Consider the following 20,832-nt stretch of genomic DNA (forward strand, 5'->3'; position numbering starts at 1 on the left):
TTTGAATCTTGATGATGATCTTGTTCATTATTTCTAACTTTTACGAGAATGGTTCCAGGGATGAGGGATCAGAGTTAGTGGGTAGGCTGGAGGAGTTAGGAGAAGTTAGGTTGGATTGCAGTAGAGGAAGCTGGGAGGAGGTTTGATCGAGAAGGACATTATTGCTCTGGAGGGAGTGCAGAGGAGGTTTACAAAAATGTTGCCAGGGCTAGAAAAGTGTAGCTACGTGGAGAGGATTGGGTTATTTTTCTTGAATAAAGAAGGCTGAGGGGTGACTTGATTGAGGTGTACAAAATTGTGAGGGGAAGAGATAGATTGGGCAAGATAAATTTGTTTCCCTTGGCAGGGAATTCTAGATCCGGGGAACATAGATTCAAGATAAGAGGAAGAAGGTGTAGAGGGGGACATGAGGAAGAACTATTTTACGGTGTCTGGAATGCACTGCTCGACTTGGTAGTGCATTGTGAAAAAGTACCTGGATCTGCCCTTAAGTGAGTAAGCTACAGGGTTATGGGCTGTGTTCTGGAAGGTGCGATTAGAAAAGGAACCTGGATATTCTTGGGCTGGCATGGACAAGCTGGGCTGACTTCCCTCCTTCTGTATTGTAACCTTCTATGGTTCTATGATTTAAAATAATGAAGGGTTTAACTAGAGTAAATAAGGAAAAACTATTTCCTCTAGCTGAAGGGTGAATAGCCCAGGGCACAAATTTCAATTGATTATCAAAAGAACCAGAGGCAAAATAAAAAAGATCTTTACACAATGAGTGGCAACAATTTGGAATGCCCTGTCATACAAAGCGATGGAAACAGATTTAAATGTAGCTTTCATTAGTGAATTGGACAAATATTTGAAGGAGAAAAGAATCCTATGTATATTAAGAAAGATCAAGGGAATAGGACTAACTGGGTTGCTTTTCAAAAAAGCCAATGTGGACTCAATGAGCTAAATGTCCTCATTCTGTAATGTACTGTTCTACAATACAATGAATATAACCTATTTTTAATGCCTTTTACTGTGCACGGATCTATTATAGTAAGGTACTTCACTCAGGCTGACTTTGAAGTTTATTTTTTTAAATGTTGTGCTCACAGATGGGTATTGGTGCTAAAGATCAGATTTTGGGCACCTACTATAATCTTAAAGCATTCTGATATCATGAATTGCACAACAAGAGCAAAGAAAAACTCCCTCTACTTTATGTCAACAGTGGCCTGGATTTTCACAGCGTCAGAGGGCCTCCCTAACATTGTGAAAATGCCATAAGAAGCCTGAATTCCGAAATCCCATTACCTAACCTGCCTGTTCAGGACTTGCACAAGCTCATTTCATGGAGGCGGCTACCTATAAAAATCAGCAGCTTCCTCCACTCATGGGTGATTTTGGTTTGAACCATGAACGAAACCCAGCGTGCGTAGATTAGATTTGATAGAAATAGCTTTGAACTTTGTGGATCTGTTTGGATAGCCTTTTGGATATGGTCCTCGGATATTTTTGGGGGGAAGGTCAGATTCTCTTTGTGGGAGGTCGGGGGCCCTTTCCGGGAAGCCTGGGCCCTTCTTGGGAGGTCAGAGGCCCTTTGGAATTAATAAAATTAGGCATAAATGTGCGTTAAAAAGTTCATAAACTTATTGGAACTGTGAATGACAACCATCACCCATGGCTCCTCATGCCCTTCATACCGCCTCATGTCATGTTATGTATGAACTGTTAAAGGAACTGTCGAAAACAACAGTCAATAGTGTCAGGAAGAACTGCCAAAGGGAGCTGTTAATCTGTCAGGGCTTTTAAAACTCAAAGAAATAACTGTCTGAGGTGTTTGTTTTTTAAAAAGATTGCTTGCTATTTCAATCTGTCTGCTGACATATGCTTTAGGGATACCATTACTGGTTTGGTTCTGCATACTTAATGTCACAATGGCCCATTATTGCAGTAGGATTCCTGCCATTTTGCAGTTTGATTGACACCTTCAATTGGTTATGGGCTCTCTGAAGTGGGACAAGGAATACTGATGCTTGTTTTTAGAAGGGATTATGCAATTGAATAAAATATTTGTTATTTTAAGCGATCGTTGAAGGAATGTAAATGGATTTTTATGAATGAATGTTATTCTTTTTTAAATTTAGTCTGTAAATGGACATTTGGAACTTTATTTATTCTCAGCATGGGTCCTGAGGTGGATACTGGGTGAGTAGGTGTGTTAAGTGTAAGGGCAAAAGGTGGTTGGCTTAAAGGTGGTTTGACCTTAAGTTGGCATAGATGTTATAAAGGGCCATGGGGTTGGCAGAGGGCATATGTTGACATGGAGGGTATGAGGGGCCATAGGGGTTTGGTGGGGGGCATGAGGCGGTATGGAGGACATGAGGAGCCATGGGGTGTGATTGGGATCAAGAAGTTGCATGGTTTGGCATGGATGGAGCAAGGAATGTGTGAGGGATGAGGGTGGAAAACTGCTTTATGTTTTTCTGTCTTTTTTTTTAAATCACTGATACCAAGGCACGAAGGCAGGCCTTCCACTTAGCCTGATTCCACATGTGATATTCTCCACACTTGTTCCAAGAACATTCAGCCTGACTCAAGGGCGGCACAGTGGTTAGCATTGCTGCCTCACAGCGCCAGAGACCCGGGTTCAATTCTGGCCTTGGGTGACTGTTTGTGTGGAGATTGCACTTTCTCCCCATGTCTGCGTAGGTTTTCTCCACGTGCTCCAGTTTCCTTGCACAGTTCAAAAATGTGCAGGTTAGTTGGATTGGCCATGCTAAGTTGCCCTTTAGTGTCTAAGGATGTGCAGATTAGGTGGGGTTACGGGGATAGGTCAGTGTAGTGGGTTTAGCCAGGGTGCTCTTTCAGCGGGTCAGTGCAGACTCGATGGGCCAAATGGCCTAATTTTGCTCTGTAAGAATTCTATGGTTCTATGGGTCTCCCAGGCAATCACACCACCCCAGAATGAAAATCAAAACTTCAGGTTACTGTCTCCTGGGTTGGGTTTGCAGAAACAGGAAGTGGAATGTAAATATAAGTCAATCTGCCTCAATCCTGTAGTTTAAGAGTTGTCGGCATAGCAAGGGTTAAAGTGGGACTGGAGAACAATACCCCCCACAGTGTGCTGTAGGGAGACACATAGCAGTAGAAGGAAGACAGGGTTGTGTAGAAAGAGTTGAGGAAAAGTCAGCATGAAGTTAGTTCCCAGTTTAGGCTATAGTTTGCATATAGGGAAATAGTTATCTGTTATCAATAAGCACGACTGCTCAACCTTACAAACCTCTGAACTTCTTAATGAGACCTACTGAACAAACCCTGAGTCCAGAATGAGAGAAGCTGGCAGAGGACCGCGATGTGTGAAAAACTAAGTAAACATCCTGACCTGACTGTAGTGCATATGAACTGAAGGCTCAGCTGGAGATCACCTAAAAAGAAGCTCCATTGCAGATGTGGAAGCTGAAGGACAGAAGAAAAATCCACTGTGCACTCCACCAGAGTATGTGGAAGTCTATTGTGAATCCCCGTCGATTACAGAGTCAAAGGATCTAGCAAAGGTGAGCAGAAATGCAGATCTAAGGCTGAATTATCAGTCAGAGCAGCCCATTTTGTTAATCACCACAGCCTGCCAGGGTTCGGATATGGCACCATACAATATGGTGACCAAGCTCTGTTGTAAAAAATAACTTTCAAAAACTCAGTCTGAGCCTTTTAAGCATCCTAAAATACTCAAAACACTTTTTAAAGGACCTAAATCTTTGACGAAAAACTTGCTACAACAAGTCGAGCCCTTGAGATCAGGTCTGCAATCACCAAGGGATTTCCCTGGTTGTGCTGCTAAGGAGGGAATCTGCCCTCCCTCCCAGGGCATCCAGTTGTTGGGTTCTTGACGATTCTTCTCAAGTGGCCAGTGGGGTGACTCCAACCAGAGCCAGAAGCCAGGGCTGAGAATGAGAGGACTGGGTGGCAACCAGACCTGCAAAGGCGAGAGAAGAGGCCAAGCCAACAGCAACAGCCAGGTAACCAGCCAGGAGCACACATGGTCGTCCGCGATGGAGGCCCGTCCACCCGAGAGAGAGGGAGGTGTGAGGGCCAGGCAAGCACTGGCATTGTGGTTTTCGGGAAGCAGCGGCTAGCGGGGTGACTCAGCCAGAGCCAGAGGCCAGGGCTGAGAGTGAGAAGGCTGGGCAGCAACCAGGCCTGCGAGGGCGACAACAGAGGCCAGGCCAGATTACCAGAAGCAGCCAGGCAGCAAGTGAGCCACTATGAGACATCTGTGAGCTGAGGCAGGGAAAGAAGCCTGCTCTTTTTAAAAATACATATTTGTTGAAATCGAGACAGATTAGTTAATTGAAACGACACTATGAATCTGACAGTTAAAAACGCAGAAAGTTGAAGGCGAGACAAGAGGATGAATCTCGGCAAAAAGGCAGTTTTGCACTTTGAAAGATTTAAATTATTGAGCAGAAAGGTTTTGGTGGCTAGACTGATGACTTTGACCTGCCGGTTTCCAAAGAAAACAAAAAATAGACTTTGAAATGGGAATGAAGCTACAAGATACTGCTCAAGCTCCCTGCAGCTGAATTGAGAGAAGAAACCTACCCTAAAGACATTGCCTTATGGCCAAAATCTGTTCCACTGGATACGATTGAATATTTTGTAATAAATAGACCAGAGAACATAGATAATATAGAAAATTTGAGAAAAGAGTTTGATGTTCGAGGCCGAAAGCTGTTTAGAAGTCTTCATGAGTCCCATTTTGTGAGGATGAAGAGAAATGGCATGACGGAAAGGAGAAGTTGATTGACATCTTTTGGAAATCTCTAAGGCAGTCTACTGTTATACTTGAAAATTATTCCCTGACCCTAGTAGCAGGAAACAATCGTTTTTTGATGGGTACTCTAACTGGAGAAATGTTGGAAGATATATTACTGATCATTAAACTTCCAAAAGTCATATTAAGGCTATATGTGAATTCGTTCAAAGATGTAAATTATCTGGAAGAATTGATTATGCGTTATCAGCTCAGTTTGAAAAGGAGTGTTCTTATTGGAGGAAAGTGCTGAGAAGCGTTGTTGCCACAATCAAACTGCTGTCTTCCTCGGGACTTTCTTTAAGAGGACATGATGAGTCATCAGTGTCAAGTCGAACCAAGAACAATGCAACACAGGAACAGGCCCTTCGGCCCTCCAAGCCTGCGCCGATCAAGTGTCCTATCTAGAACAAACGCCTGTATCCTTCTATATCTCATCTGTTCATGTTGTTATGGGCCAAGGTTTAGAGAACCCCAAAGTGTATCATGGAGTTCACCTGACCCACAACTTTTAATAGATTGTGGTATGGGGAGCACACGGCCCACTCTACAGGTGTGGTACAGCAGAAATAGAAAAGTATTTTTTAAAACAAAACAATGTTTATTCTATGAACTCAAGTTAACCTTTTTAAAACATACAGTGAACATCTTAGCAACCATCAATTCAAATACAACCCCCAAAGAATACAACACTAAGTAATCCTTAATAACTTCCCAAACAACATCCAGAAGACAAAAATAACACTTTTTAACAGAAGCACATTAGGTTTACATTCACTACTGAGAACATTTACAATTCTGAATTCACCAAATGATCAAGAGATAGTCTTTTCATGGCAGAGAGATCAACAGTACACCTGCTCTGTCTGGCTTGACACTGAAAACAAAACTAAAACACACCTTGCAGCAAACAGCCTAAAACAAAAGTAAAACGCTGACAGACAGCCCAGCTCCACCCACTCTCTGACATCACTGCAGTAGTAAACACCCATTTCTTAAAGGTACTCTCACTACAGATATTTATATACACACCCATTTATAAACAGCGATTTCTTAAAGATACTCTCACATGACACCTCCCCCAAGGAAAAAAAATAACCATCAACTTCAAGATGGTTTCATTTTTCACCTTTTCACTATCCTTTAAGAAATGCACACAGTAAATATACTTCTTTGTTTCAGAAAAAACAACACACGCAAACAGGTACAATGGTATAGTCCATTCTTGTTCTTCTTCCTCCAACTGAAATCCTTCCTGATTGACAGTCTCTTTGAACAAAAAGGTCTCTGCACGATCCATTCATTACTCTACACCTCGACATTTCTCTTTAAAGTCAGATACTTTAATTCAATCTGATTGCAGAGTCCGTTGTAATTCTCCAACACAGGAGCATTGGTGATCGCAGCTTTCAGGCCATCAAAACCTTGTTGAAAGCCCACTGTCCACTGAAATTTTCAACATTTCTTGAGCAAGTCCATCAGTGGAGCAATCACGATACAAACCTTTTGCACAAATGTTCGATCAAATCCACTCATGCCAAGAAATCGCATTATTTCCCTTCGTCTTAAGGGTATCGGAAACTCCTCAAGGAAAGTGACTTGGGCTTTTCATAATTCACTTTTGGCTAGGTTTATCACCAAACCCGCCTCCTGAAGTCGATCGAATAACTCCATCAGATGTTTCAAATGTTCTGTCCATGTCTGGCTGAAAATTACCAGATCATCGATGTATACCGCACAATTAGGTAATCCTGAAACAACTTTGTTGGTGAACCATTGAAATGTGGCTGGTGCATTTTTTGTGCCAAATGGCATAACTTTGAATTGGTATATACCATCTGGAGTCACAAAAGCTCCTTCGCCCTTTCGGATAAAGGTGCCTGCCAGTAACCTTTAATTAAATCCAGTTTAGAAATAAAAGCTGATTGTCCCACTTTCTCAATGCAATCCTCCAAACGTGGGATAGGATAAGAGTCCGTTCTTGTAACTGCATTAACCTTTCTATAGTCCACACAGAACCGTTGGGTACCGTCTGGTTTTGATACCATCACTATGGGTGAGCTCCATTGGCTGGAACCCACTTCAGTTGTGCCATTTTGAAGTATACTCTCAATCGCTTTGTTAACCTGTGCCAATTTTAAAGGGTTAAGTCTATATGGATGTTGTTTGATTGGAACAGCATTTCCTACATCTACATCATGAAAGCCATTTTAGTATTTCCCAATTTATCTCCACAAACTTGCCCATGTGATATCAATAACTCTTTCAGGTCAGTCCGTTTTTCCTCTGGAAGGTAACTCAACAATTTATCCCGATTTTTAAAAGCATCCTCGTTTTCCAATTTAAGTTGAGGTATGTCAAATTCATAGTCATCTGGATTTGGTTCATCACTTTGAGTTAGAATCATTAAAACCTCCTCCTTTTTCTCTCCTTCCCTTTGAAAGTACCTTTTAAGCATATTCACATGACACACTCGGTGATCCTTCCTTCTATCTGGCGTTTTTACCACATAATTCACCTCACTTAATTTCCTTTGAGTCTGATAAGGTCCACAAAACCTTGCTTTTAAAGGTTCACCGACCACTGGTAACAATACTAAAACTTTATTTCCACTGACAAAACTACGAAGTTTGGATTTCTTGTCCGCTCCCCGTTTCATCACATTTTGTGCAGCTTTTAAATGTTGTCTAGCCAATTCACCTGCTCTATTTAATCGTTCCCTAAAATTTGACACGTAATCCAATAATGTAATTTCTGATTTCTCACGAACCAATTTTTCCTTAATCAATTTAAATGGTCCTCTTACCTCATGACCAAAAATTAGTTCAAAAGTACTAAATTTGGTTGACTCATTAGGTGCTTCCCTAATTGCAAACAGTAAGAATTGAAATCCTTTATCCCAATCCTCTCGATTATCGTGACAATAAGCCCTCAACATTGTCTTTAATGTCTGATGCCACCTTTCTAACACTCCCTGCGATTCTGGATGGTACGCAATTGATTTAAATTGTTTTATTCCTAAGCTATCCATAACTTCTTTGAGGTAAAATTTGATCCTTGAACCGATTGTATTTCTGTGGGGAGTCCATATCGAGTAAAGAATTTAAGTAATTCCTCCACAATCTTTTTAGCTGTAATATTATGTACTGGAGTGGCCTCTGGAAATCTAGTAGGCACATCCATTATAGTCAAAAGAAATTGATTCCCGCTTTTTGTTTTAGGAAGCGGTCCTGCGCAATCAATTAGGACCCTTGTAAATGGTTCCTGGAATGGCTATTAAGGGCACTGGTTTTATCACTGCTTGAGGTTTCCCTATCACTTGACATGTGTGACATGATTGACAAAATTTAACTACATCTTTATGTAGGCGAGGCCAATAAAATTGTTTTTGTATTTTAGCTTGAGTTTTCCTTATTCCCAAATGCCCTCCCACTGGTACCTCACATGCAACTCGCAACACCTCCTTTCTATACCCTACCGGCAATACTACTTGAACTTCTGCCCACTTTTCATCTGCCTGCATATGTAAAGGTCTCCATTTTCTCATCAAGACATCACTTTTACGGTAATAACACTCTGGTATACACTCAGATTCCTCTTCCGTGTATGCTTTCTGATACATCTGTTTTATTTCTACATCTTTCTGTTGTAACGGGCAGCACGGTGGGGGAGTGGGTTAGCCCTGCTGCCTCACGGCGCCGAAGTCCCAGGTCACTGTCCATGTGGAGTTTGCACATTCTCCCCGTGTTTGCGTGGGTTTCGCCCCCACTACCCAAAGATGTGCAGGGTAGGTGGATTAGCCACGCTAAATTGCCCGTTAATTGGAAAAAATATTAATTGGGTATTCTAAAATGTATAAAACAAACAAAAAAAAATCTTTCTGTTGTAATTCCGCCAATTTTCCTGAACTAAAAATATCCGCCTCATCCTTCACCAATTCTTGTTCTTTTTCAACCATCTGATCAAAAATCGTTTCTGATAATTGCACTTCAACTTCATCTCCACTCTTTGATTTCTCCTCTTGTCTTAATCTGTGACTTTGCGACCTTGTTTCGACACAATCCGGAAAAATCCCAGGATATTCGTCCTTCAACACTTCATTTGTCTGATTTTCCACTGGCTTATCAACCACAGTAGGCGTCACTCCCACCTGCGATCCAGTATATCATTACCCAAGATAAACTGTATTCCTGGATAAGATAGTTTCTCTATTACTCCTACTACCACTTCACTACTCTTCACTGGACTTTCCAATCCTACCTGATATAATGGAACACTACTCCTCTCACCCTGAATTCCACATATTACCACCTTTTCTGGCAACATTCTTCCCAAACTACATAATTCCTCATCTCTTACCATTAAAGATTGACTAGCTCCCGTATCTCTTAAAATTGTGACTTCTTTACCTGCTCCTCCTGATACACACAAGTAAATTCTTTAAAGAGAACTGGCACCTTCTTATCAATCACCTCTTGATCAGGTTGTACAATCTTTTGCACTTCCTTCACTTCACTTGGGCTTTCCTTTACCACTTTAACAAACCCCACAGTCTTATCCTGTTTTACCACATCAGCCTTCCCAGTGCTTTTCTTCAACCACCAGCACTGTGACTTTACATGGCCTAGTTTATTACAGTGAAAAGGTTTGAAACTTTTCATTTCTTTTCCACCCTCCTGGATTTCTTTTTTAATCTGAGGTGCACTGTCCTTATTATCTCCCATCAGATCACCTTTACCTTTACCACTTGAGTATTTCTTATGTCCCCAGTTTCTATCCCTCACAGGTTGAAACTGATGTCGGAAACCCAGCTTTGATTTATGAACTAATTCATAATCATCTGCCATTTCTGCTGCTAATCTCACAGTTTTAACCCTCTGTTCTTCCACATGAGTTCTCACTACATCAGGAATTGAATTTTTAAACTCCTCCAAAAGCATAATTTCTCTGAGAGCTTCATATGATTGATCTATTTTCAAAGCCGTTATCCACCTACCAAAATTACTCTGTTTGAGCCTTTCAAACTCCATGTATGTTTGACCAAATTCTTTCTTTAAATTTCTAAACCTTTGTCTGTAAGCTTCAGGCACTAGTTCATATGCACCTAAGGTGGATTTTTTGACCTCCTCATACATCCCAGATACCTCCTCGAGTAGTGATGCCAACACTTCACTAGCTCTACCTACCAGCTTTGTTTGAATCATTAATACCCACATGTCCTGTGGCCATTTCATTTGTTTAGCTATCTTCTCAAATGAAATGAAAAAGGCTTCTATCGCCTTCTCGTCAAACCTTGGCAATACTTGGATATATTTAAATAGATTCCCACCAAGCCTTCGACTTTGATGCTCTTTCTCACTATCCTCATCACTATCATCCAACTGTACATTTCCTTTCCGTTTGCCAATTTGAACTGGCTGTCATGTTTCATGGCCATTTTCTGAAGTTCAAACTCTCTCTCTTTATCTTTTTCCCTAATCTCTATCTCCCTTTCACTTTATTTTTGTTCTGCTGCGGCTATTCTTTCTTTTCCCCTTTCTTCTCTCTCCTTTTCTTTTTCCTCTCTCTCACTTTATTTTTCCTCTCTCTCACTTTATTTTTCCTCTCTCTCTTCTCTCTCTCTTTCTTTGTCCTCTTTCTTGTATTCAAACTGCTTTAATTCTTTCTCATGTTGCATTTGTTTAATTTGTAACTGAATTTTTGCCATTTCCAATAAGTCAAACTGTATCTCAGACAACTTTAAATGCTTAGCCACCGCCATAATTACCTCATCTTTTCGCATTTTGTCTGATAATGTTAACTGCAATGTTTTTGCCAAATCTAACAGTCTGCTTTTAGTCTCTGTCCGTAAGGTACTGCGTGTGACCGTCTCCGCACCCAAAAACTTCAGAGCCTCCGAAAGAGCCATTGTCCACAGCACACTCCATACTTAAACTAGAATACCACACCTGAAAAGCAACCACAATATGCACACCCCTCACTGTTTTTAAGTTCACTAAGCCAATCCAATAGATAGACTTTTATCCCCCTCGAGCCCCCAATTTGTTATGGGCCAGGATTTAGAGAACATCAAAGTGTATCATGGAGTTCACCTGACCCACAACTTTTAATAGATTGTGGTATGGGGAGCACACGGCCCACTCTACAGGTGTGGTACAGCAGAAATGGAAAAGTATTTTTTAAAACAAAACAATGTTTATTCTATGAACTCAAGTTAACCTTTTTAAAACATACAGTGAGCATCTTAGCAACCATCAATTCAAATACAACCTCCAAAGAATACAACACTAAGTAATCCTTAATAACTTCCCAAACAACATCCAGAAGACAAAAGAAACACCTTTTAACAGAAGCACATTAGGTTTACATTCACTACTGGGAATATTTATAATTCTGAATTTACTAAATGATCAAGAGATAGTCTTTTCATGGCAGAGAGATCAACAGTACACCTGCTCTGTCTGGCGTCAGCTCCAACACTGAAAACGAAAATAAAACACACCATGCAGTAACCAGCCTTAAACGAAAGTAAAAAGCTGACAGGCAGCCCAGCTCCACCCACTTTCTGACATCACTGCAGTAGTAAACACCCATTTCTTAAAGGTACTCTCACTACAAATATTTCTGTACACACCCATTTATAAACAGTGATTTCTTAAAGGTACTCTCACATGACAATGTACCTATCCAGATAAGTCTTAAAGGTCGCTAACGTATCAGCCTCAACCACCTCACTTGGCAGTGCATTCCAGGCCACCACCACCCTCTGTGTAAAAAAAGTTCCTCCAAAGGTGGAAGAGGTAATTTATTAGCCTGCCTTGAATATCTCAGAGAATTTTACAAGCTTCTCAAAGAGCTTTTGGAAAGTTATCAATATTGTAGCTCAGGAAAATCCAACTTTTTAACATTTGTAACCCACAATGACTTCATCACTATAATGGCAGAGTGGCTCAGAAACCAATTCACCAATGAAGTAAAAGATGCCAAATACTCTTCCATAAAAGTTGATTCAACAGTAGATGTGAGCCATGTGAATGAACTGAAAATAGCTTATTGTCACAAGTAGGCTTCAAATGGAGTTACTGTGAAGAGTCCCTAGTCGCCACATTCTGCGCCTGTTCGGGGAGGCTGGTTCGTGCTGCTGGCCTACCTTGGTCTGCTTTAAAAGCCAGTGATTTAGCCCAGTGTGCTAAACCAGCCCCAACTAACATTAATTTTAAGATATGTGACCAGCGATGCTGAAGTTGTAGAACGATTTCTGTTTTTGTTCTGAGTGTCTGGACACAACTGTTTTGGAAATCATTGTAACTTTAATGAATGAATGAAATGAAAATGAAATGAAAATCGCTTATTGTCACAAGTAGGCTTCAAATGAAGTTACTGTGAAAAGCCCCTAGTCGCCACATTCCGGCGCCTGTTCGGGGAGGCTGTTACAGGAATTGAACCGTGCTGCTGACCTGCCTTGGTCTGCTTTCAAAGCCAGCGATTTAGCCCTGTGCTAAACAGCCCCTGCTAAGTATGCATATCAAAAATTGCCGTGGGCAGACCTTCAATAATGCTGCAAATATGGCAGGAAAATATTCAGATCTACAAGCAGGACTGAACAATGCAAGCCCCTGTGCATTATTCATCCCATGTTCTAGTCACTCATTGAATTTAATCTGCAATGCAGCCGTTGAATCGGTTATGGGAGCTGTACATTTTTGTTTACTTTATTCAAAACCTGCAAGCCTTCTTCCCGGTGTACACACATCGGTGGAATATGCTGCAATCAAGCTTGGAGTAGGCCCATGGAAAACATTCAGTAGTCAAAATAATTTGTGACATCCGGTTGTCCACCCATGCAGATTCTGTTTTGGCTTTCTGACTGAACTTTGTCGATGTAAAGGAATAGCCACATCAAAATCAAAGACACCATGTATGAAGGCTGAAGCAAAATCCTTAGCAGAGAAGTTTGAAAATGACAGCATTGCAGTTTTTACTCTTTTGTGAAACCATTTATTTCAAATAATCAATGCCATCAGAAAATCATTGCAAAATGTTGAAACAACTTTGTTGAATGCTTCACAATGGTTAGCCTCAGTTAGAAGACTTGTCATGGAAGTTTGAAATGACTATACTCAGTGGAAGCAGAGGTACTAACATTAACAGAGAATACAAGTCCCTCTGATGATGCGAAGCATACTGGGCACAGCAAGTTATTTTTGGATGAAACTATAGACAATGAAATCACTTTAAAAGGAAATGAGAAGTTCATCATTGAGACTGCCATTTTTATTTGTGTCACAATAATGGTGCAATTGCAGGGTAGAAGTGAATATCTGAAGAAAACGGTTGAATTATTTTACGTGCTTTTCAACAAAAGTTTGGAATAGAATGCTAATGGCCACTTCAGTAAGAGATTCATTGAATTCTACCGGGATGACATAAACGCAAATGTTTTTCTAGGATGAGGTGAACCAATTCATTAATTTCATCAATAATGATTAGCTCTGTGCTTTGATATAACTAGCTGATTTGTACTGACTTGCAATTGATGGTTTTCAGACAACCTTTCCAATAGATCTGGAATCCATTCCGAAAATATTCTTATTTTTAAAGTTAGAATACCCAATTACTTTTTTCCAATTAAGGTGCAATTTATTGTGGCCAATCCACCTACCCTGCACATCTTTGGGTTGTGGGGGCGAAACGCACGCAAACACAGGGGGACTGTTCAAACTCCACACGGACAGTAACCCAGAGCCGGGATCGAACCTGGGACCTCGGCGCCATGAGGCAGCAATGCTTGCCACTGTGCTTCCCTCTGAAAATATTCTCACCAATACCAGTCGCAAATGCATCCGGTGAACGTTCTTTCTCTGTATTGAAAAGAGTGAAAAATTATCTGCAGAGTATAATGAGCCAGGAACATTTGGCAAGTTCAGCAGTATTGCCGATTGAAAATGCATTCTTACAAGAATATACCTTTGATTATGTTATTGATGATTTTATAAAGAAAATGATTAGAAGAAAGGCTATCTAAATAACCATGGATTGCAAACAGCAGACGAAGCAAGAAAACATTTTTGAAATCTGTCCCTCTACCATTTTTCCCAGTCTAAATTCTGTTCGTCAAAAGAGAACAATTGATATAATAGCTTGTGGTCATATACAGATAGTTATAACTGGTGAGAAACTGCCATCCCCCAACTCTCTTAATAAAGACCACACGTGTCCCCCGCCATCGGGAACTCGGCCCATCAGGGGCGGAGCATCGTGGGTGTGCTGGCCAATTACATGCCAACAGCGTTGAAACGGCGAGCTGCATACGGCGCACGTCATGATGATGCTAATTTAAATACTAATGTGCGAAGGCTCCTAAATGTGATAATGATGCCATCGGTGGAGGGAGAAGCGGAGATAGTGACAGCCATGGACGCGGAGAAGGCCTTTGATCAGGTAGAGTGGGAGTATCTCTGGGAAGCGTTGAGGAGGTTTGGGTTTGGGGGAGGGTTTATTAGTTGGGTTAAGCTCCTGTATAAAGCCCCGGTGGCGAGTGTGGTCACGAACCGGCGGAGGTCGGAGTATTTCCGGCTGTATCGAAGGACGAGGCAGGGGTGCCCCCTGTCCCCTCTGCTGTTTGCATTAGCAATTGAACCTTTGGCCATGGCGTTAAGGGAGTCGGGGAAATGGAAGGGGGTGGTTCGAGGGGGAGAGGAACATCGAGTGTCGCTGTACGCAGATGACCTGTTGCTGTATGGGACGGACCCAGTGGAGGGGATGGTGGAGGTAATGCAGATCCTACGGGAGTTTGGAGATTTTTCGGGCTATAAGCTCAATGTGGGAAAGAGTGAGCTCTTTGTGATCCATCCGGGGGACCAGGGAAGAGGGATAGGCGACCTACCGTTGAGGAGGGTGGAAAGGAGCTTTCGATACTTGGGGATTCAGGTAGCTAGGAGCTGGGGGGCACTGCACAAACTTAATTTGACGTGGTTGGTGAAACAGATGGAGGAGGATTTTAAAAGGTGGGACATGTTGCCACTCTCGTTGGCGGGTAGGGTACAGTCGGTTAAAATAGTGGTCCTCCCGAAATTTCTTTTTGTATTCCAATGCCTCCCAATTGTGATTACTAAGGCCTTCTTTAAGAGGGTAAGCAGGAGCATTATGGGATTTGTGTGGGCGAGCAAGACCCTGCGGGTCAGGAGGGGGTTCCTGGAGCGTAGCAGAGATAGAGGAGGGTTGGCGTTGCCGAATTTGGCTGGTTACTATTGGGCAGCCAACGTGGCAATGAGCCGTAAGTGTGTGATGGAGGGAGAGGGGGCGGCGTGGAAGAGGTTGGAGATGGCGTCCTGCAAGGGAACGAGCCTGGGGGCGCTGTCGCCGACAAGGTACACCACAAGCCCGATGGTGGCGGCAGCGCTAAAGATCTGGGGCAGTGGAGACGGCACAGGGGTGCGACGGGAGCCTCGGTGTGGTCCCCAATCAGAGACAACCATCGGTTTGTCCCTGGAAGGATGGACGGGGGGTTTCAAAGCTGGCATCGTGCAGGGATTAGAAGAATGGGGGACCTGTTCATTGACAGGACGTTTGCGAGCTTAGGGGCGCTGGAGGAGAAGTTTGGGCTACCCCCGGGAAACGCTTTCAGGTACATGCAAGTGAGGGCGTTTGTGAGGCGGCAGGTGAGGGAATTTCCGCTACTCCCGGCACACGGGATTCAAGATAGGGTGATTTCGGGCGTATGGGTCAGAGAGGGCAAGGTGTCGGCGATATACTCAGAGATGAAAAAAGAGGGGGAGGCTTTGGTAGAGGAGCTGAAGGGTAAATGGGGGGAGGAGATTGAGGAGGGGCGATGGGCTGATGCCCTGAGTAGGGTTCATTCCTCTTCCTTGTGTGCCAGGCTTAGCCTGATACAATTTAAGGTGGTTCATAGAGCGCATATGACGGGGGCGAGGCTGAGTAGTTCTTTGGGGTGGAGGACAGATGTGGCAGGTGCTCAGGAACTCCAGTGAACCATGTCCATATGTTTTGGTCATGCTCGGCACTGGAGGGGTTCTGGAGGGGAGTGGCGGGAACAATATCTAAGGTGGTGAAAGTCCGGGTCAAGCCAAGCTGGGGGCTAGCACTATTTGGAGTAGTGGATGAGCCGGGAGTGCAGGAGGCGAAAGAGGCCGGTATTCTGGCCTTTGCGTCCCTAGTAGAATGATCTTGCTAATGTGGAAGGAGGCGAAGCCCCCCAGCGCGGAGGCCTGGATAAATTATATGGCTGGGTTTATCAAGTTGGAAAGGATAAAGTTTGCCTTGAGAGGGTCTGCGCAGGGGTTCTACAGGCGGTGGCAACCGTTCCTAGATCATCTCGCAGAGCGTTAGATGAAAGTCGGACAGCAACAACAGCAACCCGGGGGGGGAGGGGGGGACATCGTTCGTGGGGGGGGGAGGGAGGGGGGTAGGGGGGTTTCTCTGGGGGGCATGTGAGCAAGAAAACACATGAATGATCCGGAAACTGACATGTACGGGAAGAATCCAATGTACAAAGTTCTGTATCGTATTGACTTGCCATGTTCATGGGTGGGGGGGGCGGTTTGTTTGTAAGGTGGAAAATATTGTTGAAAACATTCTTAATAAAAACATATTTTTAAAAAATGATGACACTAATTTGGAGGCGGTGGAGCATGGCGGACTGTTGTCAAACCGGCGTCATCCCCAATTTCGGCACGAAATCCATTTTCCGTCCAATCGCCGAACACGATTTTGCCGTTAGGCTGTGGAGAATCCAGCCCCTTGTCTTTAGAAGTTACCACATGTATAGCCTTACTGATCTATTGTAAACAAAGTTTTTGTGTGGTCATTCATACTTCAATGTCTCTAGATTCCTGCTAATCTTGTTACTGGGAAACTTGCATCTCATTATTCCTCTATGCCTACGTGCTGTTACTTTGTGTTTTTTTCATCTCATGTTGACTGTCAATCTCATTAACTTTCCATATTCTTGTCAAAATATACTTTTTTTTTTTTAAATTAGATTTCTGTGACTGTTAATTAATCGAAGACTTAAATTGTGGGGTGCATTGCTTCACAGATATGTTTTGATAGGTAACATGTAAAACATATGACAAAACTCAATCGATTTTAATATATTGTATGGATAAACATTGTCATTATTGCAGTTGGATTGCATATTGTACCCTTGCTGGTCTTTATCAAAATGGAATTTAGAAGAAATTACCAGCATAAAGGATACTTTGGACCATGAGTATTTATGCTTCTTTGATAATTGTGTTCAGTGATCATGAAAGTGGGAAATGGGCAGTTTACGTTTGGCACTCAATGCCTGCCTCATATGCCCTCAGCTTAGAGTTAACATTTTATTATTGATTGAAGAATAAAACTCCCTCTACTTTGTTCTAATAGCACTTTTTCAGCCCTGATCTCATCCTGTATTTCAACTCTGACTACCAAGGCACATACTGAATTTACACATTGATGTGATATTTTTTCCAACTTTCCTGCATAGGTCATCCTTATGAGCCCTTCAGTCAGACTGCCCTTTTCATGCGAGTTTATAGCTGATTTGCACTGTGGACTTATATCCATTAAGAATTGCTCAATTTCATTTTATAAGAGCATATTTTGGGCAGCAAAGAGTGAAGACTTTCATCCCATCTGCGGGCGGTTGAAGCAGTCTTGAGCTATTTATCAAAGTATACAAATTGTCCCATTTATTGCCACTTTATATAAATTGTGATCTTTTATGGTAGCATCTTATTAAAATAATGTAACATCTGGAGTAATAAGCCCTTATCTTCGTACAGTTTAAGAAATTCAACACTGTCACAAATGGTGACTTTGACATCAATTTACAAGAAAAGTTGGTTTATGATTATAATTAACATACATTACCTGACTTATCAAATTGATTTATACCTTATGCTTTCTGTAATTATTTGAAAATAAATCAATGCAATGTTTTGGGACTTGTAATATTGATGAGGTAGATTTAGGGATGCAGATTTTTTTTTTAGAAAGAAAAAGTTAAGACCATTAATATATCACCTTTTTAAAATAGATCAATAATGGACTGTCGCCATTATGGACCAAAGTAAAAGGCTAATTACTCTGGCCCATTAATATGTACTACAGAGAAAAAGATGTTTATGAGACTACTTGTAAGACAAATGGTAAAGGTCGTTTTGAAGCTAAATTTATTTGATCAAACTTGCTTTTTCTAAATTATCTGTAAACTCAAAATTGATTATCCCATCCAATGTGTCATCCAACCGCAGCCATTTTGGAGTCGCTAACCCTTTAGTCTCCTTCCCTGGCATATCAAAATAAGCAGCTGAGGAAGCAAAAAGCAAATGGAACTATTGACTATCTTTAAGGGCCTTAAATTTGAATGCACAGTTAAACGGCTAAACATTGTGATTTTCACATTGCAGATAATAAAAGCTTTTGAAATGTAACTGGCTTTTATTAAGTAAATTGCAATGGCCAGTTTATGTTGTATATCATTCATTGTTAACCGCTATGTAAATATTTTCTTGATTACTTTGTTGTCCATCCCTAAAGCAAATCATTAATATTCATCATTAATTGGGCTGTAAACTTCCATTAGAAAAAATTCTAAATCCCACACAATTTATGCAAAACAACTAAAATAGTAGTTACGCTAAAACATTCAATTGAAACATTGCCCTCCATTACAATAAACAAAGGTTTTGACTTAAAACACTTAAATTATATTTCTGAATGTACTTGACAAGCAATTACTGGAGATGAAAGTTGTAAGAATCCATTTCCAAAGTGATCCCAGATTTACCAAAGCAATCATTGGGTACATTTTCAGCAAAATGCCTGAATCCTATATACTCCTGCCAGTGACTTTTTGAAGGTGCAGTTCTGGAATTTGCCTTTTTTTCCCCCTCAAGTGCAAAATGTAAACCTTCTGATAAAATGTAATGAAGGTATCAGAATGAAATGAATGGACATGTTCTAGCAGCTATGCAATTGTTTTTTCAGGAGCAAGCGATGCGTCTATGCTCGTACTCTGCCAGCAGCAGTGACAATGAAACAGAAGCAGAATTTGGGACAAATGAGAATGGAACTGAGGGTAAAGAATTATCCAACAAAATAAAAAACAGCAAGCATGGGAAACTAATTGAAAAATCTTATTTTGTAACCTTAAGCGATTACCAGTTTTTGCCGAAAAATGTTCTTGAAGCACTGTAAATTCTCTTAATATCTTACTGCAGTTTATGGCCTATTTTATTACGTTACACAGTTTATTTTGGCTCATTTTCAATAAGTAATAGTATGAGCAGCTATTAAAACCACATGAATGAGTTCTGCCTTTTTTGCTACACAGAAATTTTCAGAAATGAAAAAGTGTATTAATGTCCTGTGACCTTCTCACCATTATATAGATTAACCACTCTTAACTCATTCTTTTATTTTGTTATATCCACTATATTGAAGCAAGTTACAATGGCGCAAGTTGCAGATGATAACATGCTGTTTATGAATATAGATTTGATTTAGTTGGTTATATATATCTTAATTTTAGGGTTTCTGTAGCAAAGAGTAAATTGAAGTTTTCATTTACTGGAAATTCCTCTGGAAGGTTTTTCAGATGGATCTATGCAAGTTGAAACTTATTTTTTTTAAATAAATTTAAAGTACCCAATTCATTTCTTTTTCCAGTTAAGGGGCAATTTTAGTGTGGCCAATCCACCTAACCTGCACATCTTTCGGCTGTGGGGCTGAGACCCATGTAAACACTGGGAAAATGGGCAAACTCCACACGGCTAGTGACCCGGGGCTGGGATCGAACACGGGTCCTCAGTGCCCCAAGGCAGCAGTGCTAACCACTGTGCCGCCCAAGTTGAAACTTCTGTCTGTTCCATGGCATGGATATAACGAAGGGGGCCAGATAAAAGCAGCATCCACCGACACACCCAGCAGAATTTTGAAAAATCCAAAAAGAAGTGTCCTCGCATAACTGCTTAACTACCCAGCTCCCCCCATGGTAGCATAGGACTCATAATAGGCCATTCAGCCCTTCTGCTCACTGAACTATAAATGTACAATGTGAGTCCAGCTAGGAGGAGCGTTCCTCATCAACACTGACTACCTTCAATAATTGCTTTTTAAACAGGCCATATTCAATAGGATTTTAAAAGATTAAATTTCTTAGGCATTAAAGACACATAAATTAAAATGTTTTTGCTGCTGTTGTTTTGGTGAACAAATTATTTTGAACAATATATGCTTTTGAAGCCAAGCGGAGCCATGATCAATACACATTTTGCAATGGTACTCAACCAAAAAACCCTCTTGTCTTCTCCATAACTTAATCATTGACCCTTGGCGCTCTCAAAAATAGTCGAATATTGAGTTCCACATTTGTATTATCGATTTGATTTCTGTTTACTTTTTTCAGGAAGACAACAACACCACATTGACAAGTATCCAAGCTTTGGAAACACATCAAAAGTTATTAGTTTCTGCCAGCCAAATCTACATATGCATTATGGAAAGGAAATGCAACATTTCAAAGTTAAGAGGTTGCATAATGACATAAGTAATGATGAGAAGGCTGGTGATATTCCAAGTGTAAGTACATATGTTAACGTATTGGTTTCTGTTCAGTAGCATAGCTGGTCTGTGATCTGTAGGATATTGCACAGACATCAGAAACACTGAAACAGCCATTGCCACGACATCTGTCAAAATTGTATACAATCTAGAGTTGTGAAAACAAATGCTAAATACTGGTGATACTGGCAATCTGAAATAAACGCAGAAAATGGTGGAAATACTTAGGAGGTCAGACAGCATCTGAGGAGCGAAGCAGAGTCAATGTTGATGGCTTTTAATTAAAATGGTGAAAATATTGGGTCATGTATGTTTTATTGCTAATAGCAGACGCAACCAAATGAAAGTAATAACCAGTGCAATGCCTGATTTCCAGCTGAGATGCACATATTTTCACTGTAATTGTGTCTATAAATGCCGACCTTAATTTTTTGTGCAAAATGGTAAAATCCGATAACACATGGTAA

At 41.2% G+C, this 20,832-nt stretch overlaps 1 protein-coding gene across 8 annotated transcripts in view; it reads left to right on the forward strand.

Annotated features, from left to right (window-relative positions):
- Positions 1 to 20,832, forward strand: part of LOC140388492 (nck-associated protein 5-like) — a 1,019,364-nt gene that overhangs the window by 945,026 nt on the left and 53,506 nt on the right. For all 8 annotated transcript variants that reach the window (XM_072472774.1, XM_072472791.1, XM_072472783.1 and 5 more), the window contains 2 exons: positions 18,791 to 18,881; positions 20,211 to 20,383. In XM_072472774.1, the coding sequence (XP_072328875.1) occupies positions 18,791 to 18,881; positions 20,211 to 20,383 (264 nt within the window). The remainder of the gene's footprint in view (positions 1 to 18,790; positions 18,882 to 20,210; positions 20,384 to 20,832) is intronic.

Source organism: Scyliorhinus torazame, chromosome 2, assembly GCF_047496885.1.
Source record: "Scyliorhinus torazame isolate Kashiwa2021f chromosome 2, sScyTor2.1, whole genome shotgun sequence".
Lineage (NCBI taxonomy): Eukaryota > Metazoa > Chordata > Chondrichthyes > Carcharhiniformes > Scyliorhinidae > Scyliorhinus > Scyliorhinus torazame.